The 9,430-nt window shown below is 32.5% G+C and overlaps 1 protein-coding gene across 1 annotated transcript in view; it reads right to left on the bottom strand.

Annotated features, from left to right (window-relative positions):
- Positions 1–8,725: 8,725 nt before the first annotated feature.
- The window catches only part of LOC147077669 (inactive dipeptidyl peptidase 10), a 285,528-nt gene continuing 284,823 nt past the window's right edge, over positions 8,726–9,430 (bottom strand). Inside the window, exon 17 of the mRNA XM_085940067.1 lies at positions 8,726–8,869. Coding sequence (XP_085796193.1) covers positions 8,726–8,869 — 144 coding nt within the window. The remainder of the gene's footprint in view (positions 8,870–9,430) is intronic.

The raw sequence follows: 9,430 nt of genomic DNA, 5'->3' as shown, positions 1-9,430 counted from the left end.
ACTAAGTAGTAGATAGAAACTGATTAAAATTCCTCGTCTACGTTCTGTCTACGTGTCTACGACAGTGCGGCGTCCAATTGTCCTGGCGTCCCAGTTGTCCCATTCCCCATGGCGCTGTATGTGATTTAAGTATGCCACACGCTTTTTGCATGCTGGCGGTATTGCAACGGTTTTAGTTCCATAATTGACTGCGGTGACGTGTATGTCTCGATATAGAAGGCACATTAGGTACAATATTTTACAAATATTTCACACTCATTTTATCACCAAATAAATTACGTTCAATTAAATAGAAAAATTACAGAATAATTTTGGCGGATTCTATTTGATATGGCGACTGGATCCAGATGGCTCGGCAAGTTCGGTCGCGGACTACTTGTCACAGTTGTCTCGAAACTCAGACCCCATCCTAAATATAATAGCATGTCTCGCTTTTTGAAACGTACAATAAACACATGGAAAACTGTAAACCAATACAAATGTATGTACACAGGGGCGTAGCAAGGTATTTTAGTGCCCGGGGTACTTATGCAATACAAAACTTGTAGGTTACTACTAACCTATAAATAGGTAGGTACTAAGTTCGACAGTGTCTGATTACCATTAACAGAATTAAATAATACGGATTAACTAACTAATAAAAGTATTTTCAAAAATTTACAGCTCTAAATTCATTAGCTTAAAAAACATAGACCTCTTCATATAGGTAGGTACTTGTCTTAATTATGAAGAAAATACAATGAATTTGTAACATTAAACATAATTAACCGGATGAAAGACTAAAAATTAAGACTAATCGACAAAGTAATATTTAGTATTCACATACTAATGTCAAAAAATCGCAGGCCATTTTTCTACGATAAATTTTTGTCATAATCATAAGAAGGTTCATTCTCTGATAATGTGGTAATTTTAGGATGAAATTCTATTCACTTTTTATTCTTGCACATTCAACAAAACTCCGCTTCTGCGCCCCTACCCTGTTTGCACACCCCCTGTTACGCCACTGTATGTACAATAGTTTTGTTTATTGGAAAAGTGCCACTCGGGCACCCCTTGAGCAACACTGATTTATATAATTTGAAAGGGTTCCAGAATACGTAGTCCCAAAATGAATTAAAATTTACTATTGCTTCTGCATGTCAGAACAACTGAATATACAAATAAAATAGGGACTATGTGCCAAATATTCCAAAAATAGTGCCATTGGTAATACAATTAAAATGGAATGAAGTCGCTAAAAATATTTCAAGCTTATATTTAATCTCAAAGATGGCGTTAGAAATATGTGCCATGCGTTTTGTTAAAATGGGCATCAAGTGCCAAATGTCAGTTGTATGGAATTGGTTGAAATTAGTGCTTAAAATAACAAGCACATAGTCCATCCGCATAGGAATTCAGGTGGCACTTAGTCCATGTTTTAGGTAACAGTACAATAATGTCAGTGGTTGTTTCAAATCACCATGAACAAAAGTTATATAATCATTATTTTTTTTCAATTTTTGAATTTTACAGGTTTACAACGTTTTTGATGAATAATTTTTTTTCAAATATTTGGCACATAAATCCTATTTTATTTCATATATTCTACGTATAGCTTGTAAGAACAAATAAAATTTCTCTAAAACGACAATAGTGTTGGAATTGGAATAAGCTGGAATGTTGGTACGCATGAAGTAATAATCATATTACAATAATTAAACATAAACAATAAAATTATCAAACGAAACATCATATTCTTATTTTCATAATGTCACAAAAGTCATGAATATGATGAAATCACATATATAATTATAAATAATGGTTTGTCTTTGTAATCAATACATAAATATACCTACACGCATTTCGTTTTATAATATTTAGTTAAAAAATAAACTATTCACAGCTTTCTCTAAGTATACATAAATATCTATTCACATTGCTTAAAACGTATCGTAAATAAACTATTAATTAGTTTTTTTTAATCAGTACAATAATAACATTAAAAAATACAGTGACATAACTATAAACATTGGGGCCATTACACAAATTGCGAGAACCATCTCTCTCTGACATGTTTAAAATAAATTTTATGAGATGCCAAATTGGATACTTGGAACTAAATGGCTTTTATAGCATGGTTTAGTTATAGTTTCGTAGTAAATGGATGTTAGCCACTTCCTCAACCTATAAGGGTCCAAACACACATTGAAAAACAAGATATGAATTTACCAGACCTGGAATTCGATCCTGGGACCCATGAATTATAAGCCAGTGATGCACAAACCGCGGCTCGTGGGCCTCATGCGGCCCAAAATAACAAATACTTCATCATCAATATGTAACTTTTAAATTTAAAATAATAAAATGTATGTAAAATACATCAGTATTTTTCAACACTTTTACTCACTGCGGCCCGTTAAATATTAGAAATTGATTAAATTGGCCTTTCTTTCAAATATTTTGTGCACCATTGTTATAAGCCGACACATTATCGCTAGGCAATTTTGAGTGTTATTGATAACCAATGAGAATTAATATTTTGTATATAGTCACATTAAAATACGGTAGCATTGTTTATAGCTGTCATCTTAATCTTTGGTTGATGTTTTAGAAATATATGACATAATTATGTGATTTTAGTGGTTGTTCATTTAAATATTATAAATAATTATATTTCCGTGTCTAAGCTGTCTTTCTATGTACAATAATTGACATGGACTACTTTTCAAAGCATACATTTGTAATATACATAATGTTATTTATTATTTTACTTCTGATACAAGTCGAACGTGATGTTATGTGTTCATTTATGGGTTTAGGATGATTTCGGCACTGAGACAACTAGGCGCCATGCAATCGAATGAGATTTGAAAATAAATAGACATTTATGAATTATTATAAAATATGTAACTAAAATAATTATATTGAATATAATATTATATTATATTATTAGTGGTGGTATACTTGGTGAGAATTTAAATATGCACATGTAAATAATGATTTATTTGTGGATATGTTTAAGTTGCAACGAGAAAAGAGTTCTTTTAATTTTATATAAACCTCAGAGATGATAATTCTCAATCTGCAATAAAAAACATTATGTGAATAGCAAAATGAATTAAAGCCACTAAGTAGTAGATAGAAATTGATTAAAATTCCTCGTCTACTTTCTGTATAAAATCGTAACAGACGTCTATTTACAGTGCGGCGCCCAATTGTCCTAGTGCTCATTCCCTCATTTATTTAGTAATTAATGCAACGAACGAACACAAGAAATGCTTGTAGTGTTTGATCGTTGAGCGTGATAATAATGGTAAATTATGTACAAATTAATTCACAATGCGAAATTACTTTCAGTTAATTTAATTATCCATTAGCATTAGACCTTTTCAGTTTCACTTTCATAGTATGATTCGTTTTTCTTGAATGTTATTGGTTGACATTGATACAAAATCAATTCATTACATGGGCTTATCTGTGCATATTGGAATAGTTTATGACTAAAACAATAAATTATAATACAACCAGAGCAATTATTACATAAAAATGTCATAATATAAGTTTCCAGTTATAGAAACATCAATAATTATTTCATAATAATGGTACAGTTAATATGGTTACAGATCTATAGGCCATCCATGGACTGAAACCGTATGCCATACTAAGCTTACTACTTAGCTAATCTTTTCTGTTCATGGAAATATATTTTCACAAGTATATTATAAGCATCTGATCGTATCCGTTTATACCATACACTTACACTTACCAATTTAGTGAAAATATATTTTCATGAACAAAAATCATAAGCTTGGTATAGCACACGAATCGAAACCGCATATGGTTTCAGTCCATATTACATTATAGATACAGCTGTATAATAATATAAGTATTTAATTAATTAAAAACCAAATATTGGGCTGAGATTAAGGTCCCATTTGTGTAACAAGGCCCCAATGCTTTACATAATTTTTGCAATGAGATAGCTACACCCCTGAAATACATACCATCGAATATAAACAAATGTTTAGAAAACAAAATATAATATGGATAGGTAGATACATTTTTTTATACCTACATATTTGTAATAATATCACTGCGACCAGACCAGTAGAATAAACGAAAATTAATGGTTTTTAAGATGTCGGCTTATTTTCACACAACATATCATAATACACCATTTACGTATTCATGGATTTACTGCTGACAGTATGTATTATCGCGGCCGTAACAAGAAAATGTACGTGTAAACATGTATTATCCTGTAGTTGGAAGATTGCATGCATGAATCAAAAAAGTTCGGAAGCTTCTGAATTTTCATGCGACAGCGATTTTTTCAATCTGCACCTGCGCAGTAGAACGATAGTGATGAACGTGCCGGCAAAAAAACGAACTAAATCGCGGAGAGATTCATTTTGAGGTTATCCGATTTTTATGACCTGTCAAGTAGTACCATAACATGACAACATCGCGTCTCGCTTACTCTTGAAGAATGAGATTGGAGAGACAGCCAGGACTTTTACAGTTATTGTCACGATAGTTTAAAATACACAGCAAGTAAAGTAAATCCGTGCACGTGTACAGGCGCTATAATGCTCTTATGGTAAAGAGAATTGCCATTTAAATTTTTCACATTTGTTTGAGCTCTCTTGGTCGATATTATAGATTAACAATGGGATATTTAATATGTACTCTTATGATTAAATTCTCTAACACTGCTAGATCAGAGATATTTCAACGATGTTAGGTTAGGTTAGGTTAGGTTATATTAGCATAGTTTTGTATGACTTATTTAAATCAGTGTTTCCCAATTAAAAACCATTTTAAAATTTCATTGTTTGGATTCTTCAATAAAACCTCGTGTTGGAAAAAAGAGTCTTATTTTGTTCCTCACTTGAGATCTAAAATTGCAACTTGTGAGACAACGAAAAAATGGTTTTTTTCACATAATTTGTTTAATTTGGCAAGATATACTTCTGAATGCAAAAACAGGGCCAAGCTGATGGTGATTGCCAACCTATATATTCACATATAATTTTAAATTATTCTGACTGTAAGAATGGTTGACTTTTAATAAAATTCATAATTTGGATCACTTAGTCTATGTTTGATTAGGTAAGTGTAATTGCAATGTTTTTAGCTGGGCTCTCCATTGCCAAAATCTTATCTTAATGCCTAATTACACCAGCAAACGTGCAGATTCAACCAGATTCAACAATCGTCGCGAGTAATTGTAGACTTAAAATAGGAATTATACAGAACGATTCAGCTATCAACTCAATTGTGTTGACGCTTGATTTGATTGGTTCATAATATAAACGCAGTTGCCTTGTAAGTGTGAACAATTGTTAATAAAGCAGTTGTTGATTGTATTTACTACGGTATTATTTTTGTTTTGTATTATTATTGTCTGTTAAAATAATGAATAAAGTCAGGCAGTCTTCATTATAATATTGTAAATGTTAAATTTGTGTCAAACGCAAGACAGGATACGCTTGCGTGGCCACTTATGGAAGCTCAAGGTTAATTTGGATATTTTCGTACATTCTCGGTAATATTTGACATGATCGTGTCCAAAAAATAGGAATTGTTCCAATTCGGTTACAACTCCAGAGAACAACTCAAAAGTGACTTTTCATGATCGGGGGCAATTGTGGCAGACGGTTGACCTGAGAATCTGCCGATGTAATTTGACGTGTCCGGAAACTTGTACGTATGCAGTTTGCGTATCACACTTCACCGTGAAATGTTGTATTGGAAATATAAACTGTTTGCTCGCGCTACGCACATTTCGCCATCCGTAAAATAAATTATGTAAAATGTAGTAATCTAGTATACATTATCATCAAATAAACTCGTTGTTTCCATCATGATTCCGGTGTGTTAATTGTCCACCTTCAAGTCCTAAAATCCAGACGAAAAACTATACTAAAAATAAAAGTGACAGCGTGGTATTCACATACAAAATGGAGGGAAGTGATAAGATGTCCGTATATTAAAGACTGTCCAACCTCTTTGGGTTGTATAGTACCTACTGACATAAAATTCATGTCTAAATAAAACACGGTTATTGTTGGTTTACACTTTACAGGAAGCCAGCAGCAAACAAATTTTGAAAATAGCCAATATACTGGATTATTTATTAGGTTAGGTTAGGTTAGGTTTTCATTCTTGAATTATTCAAGAATTTTGCCAAAATCAGCTATGAAAATTAAATTAACATTCATATTGAATCTAATAAAATTGGAGACCGTATAGTATACGGTCATCTCTTTTCGATAGAAAGCTCACGGCGAACTGTGCCACGGTGAAATGTTTTACGTACTATATACATGTAACCGTAATTTGAGTTTTACAAAAACAACATCAATAATAAATTGCGGAACACTTAATTTTACCTATTGGAATTTATTTGGGAAACACTGATTTTAATAAACAAAGATTTGTCATTACATTACATTTGAAATGTATTTGTACAGTATAATTATTTTTATGACAAGGAAAGTGGAAAAAGTATCATAAATAAATAAAGCTTAACATTTTTTTAAATGCATACATTTCAGCCTAATATTTCTGATTGGTGCATTATACATTTTAAAATTAATACTGACTTATTTTACACAGTTAAGGGTGAGTGAGTCTCTATCATGAAACCATAAAAAATAATTACTTGATAAATTTAATTTTATATATTTTTATAACATTGATTTTATCCATTCTACCAGAACACATTTTGTTATGTGACAATTAAAAAATTAACACCCTTAAATAAGTTTACACTTAGTTCTAAAGAATATCTCCATCGTTTCTAAAATACGTAGCATTAGTTCTTACTTTTACCCGAATCGGGTTGAACGGACGGGTTTTGTTATGGTTGTTTTCAATTATTTTTCATACATTTCAAAATTGAAGAGGCCAAGATAACAATTACCTATTACTTTTGACAAAACTACATAATAAAATGTTCGTCAATACTGATCGACCAATATAAGTTGGACATCGAGTAAGGACACGAAAGTGTCATTAACTTCAGTAATTTTAAATGAAAATAATAAGAATATAGTGAGAATTTCCTCTGGCTATATGTGGCATTTTCTGTGCGTATTTCTACAATGATATTATTCCTTACATGACGCTTAGTAGAACTCAATATTACACAGACTTCGAAAGAACTTATGGGGATAAACAACTCAATCTGTGTCAGCATATTGATCGGTGATATTAAATATCCATTTCCCGTAGTGTCCAATTATGGCAAACTCAGTAAATAGCTGACTACAATGATAATTTCTGCATATCTGTTTTTTCACATAGTCAGCTATATCCGATGACGCAAACTCCTAATAAAATAGCTGACTCAATTATAATATTTATTTCCTAAATATTCTTTTGAAGGTATTATTTTGATTGTGAGTATGTCAATAAATAGCGGATCATAATTCATTCGACATGTCACTCGAATATAAGTTCCCGGTCTGTTAGTACATCAGTCTCTGTATCGCTCCGCACAACATCTCATCGTACCGAGATTCATACCTCGGAACAGTATCATAAGTATTGTAACATAACTATTGTAATATACTCTTGTACCGACTGTTTACGCTGCTTACTCGCTCCTCCATCCATCAGAGCAACCACCAAATCACGACTTCATCATCCACAATACTATAACTCCCACAGTGATGACCCCAACAAACTTAAATTTGAAAAGACTTTGTATTGTTTGGAAATATTACTGTTGAAAATGAATCATTCGCTTCACTTATCTGGGCTTCAATGTCACTGTTTACAGTGATATGGAAACACTAACTCAGACTGTAGGGTCAACAGCAACAAGTATAAAAACAGTCTTCTGATTTTAGAACGAAAGATACTGAGAGTGATGTTTGGAGTAAAGAATGTAGATGGAGTTTAGCGTATTCATCATAATCGCCAAGTCTTCGAGGAATTTCGGGAACTCAACATAATCGAAACCGTCAACATTTCCCGATTAAAATGAGCTGATTATGTTCACCCCGTCAGAAAAGTTTTTGATGCAAAGTATTGGAAGACCCATATTGCAGTGGTTGGATGGCATGGTACAGAGTGCACGGAATACCGGATTGACAATAAAACTTGAGGAGGCCAGGGCCCACCCCATGCATTGTTCTTATAATAAAATGAAACCGAAGGTACAAACCGGGTAATCAAGGTTTTCATACTCGACAATCTGCTGTATTAAAGCATTACACTGTCTGTGTTTTTTTAGTTTGGTTACTAAACTTTGGTTAACCATTATTATAAATCATCCATTAAATAATAATTAACATTTATTTTTTTTAGGCCAAAAATATTGTTTACACAAAACACATTGCACTATTTGACTGATCATCTATAAGCCAAACACAGATAAACCGACTTCACAGCAGTGATTTCTAGACTTCGCTTCTGATTACTTTCTCTATCGCACTCACATGACGGTTTTATTCAAGCCTTTGATAGAAGTGACTTTATTTTGAATTTCAGTTAGTGGCCAACTTATACTGGTACAATATTATATCTTTCTACCTAAATATTTTCTATCATCGTTAGGTCATCAGTATTGGAATTGGTGTGCCCAAAAAGTAAAAATCATGACCTCTTCAATTCTCTTCGTACATAATATGTCAATAACTTCTAACATATATCCACAGATTTACGGCAATTTATTTTCAATCACAATAAATATATTATTAATTTCCATAGAATATATTTTGATATTAATTATTCACTGTTTGAAAGTAAAAAAACTTCCTCCGAGATCCCAATCGTTGATTTCAATAGGCCCAAAGCTGTCATCAAAGAATGACTCGATGTTCTTGTACAGGTGGTTCAATGATCCTCCGAAATCGTGGTCTTCATCGGGATACACCTGGAATTAACAAATATTAATATAATAGATAGATGTGTTACGAAGTTGAATTTATGAAAATTTAGTTTTCAATAATATTATGGCAATCAGAAGATAGCCATATGTATAAATACTATGAATGGTCAGCTTGCGTAAAGTAACAATTAAATTAAAAATTATGACTTTTACCCTTTCATACTCACTAATTATTTTCCTCAAATTTTTACGTTAAGCCCCATTTACATGGTTCACTTTTGACGATCATTGCGGAGGAATCATCCGCAGTGACCCGTGTAACCGCACATTTATCGTCGAATCATCATAAGTGATCATCCGGAATCGAAATCGAATAAAGTTGAACATGTTCCACTTTTTGATCACTCCGGATGATTGCAAAAGTGGCGCGCATGCGCACTATGTCACTGCCCATGCCACGCATGCGCACTGTGCTCCTGATAACTGTCATCATATTATTTACATAAGTACGTAAACTGTCATTCTGAATTGAAAACTAACCGGTTACGTAAATACTCCCATGATATTACGTCGCATTACCCATGGTTTTATCCACCAACGCCTCTT

This window comes from Rhyacophila brunnea, unplaced genomic scaffold, assembly GCF_057557595.1.
Source record: "Rhyacophila brunnea isolate RB1 unplaced genomic scaffold, BYU_Rbru_1.0 scaffold_12, whole genome shotgun sequence".
NCBI lineage: Eukaryota > Metazoa > Arthropoda > Insecta > Trichoptera > Rhyacophilidae > Rhyacophila > Rhyacophila brunnea.
This window is presented reverse-complemented; position numbering and strand designations above follow the sequence as displayed.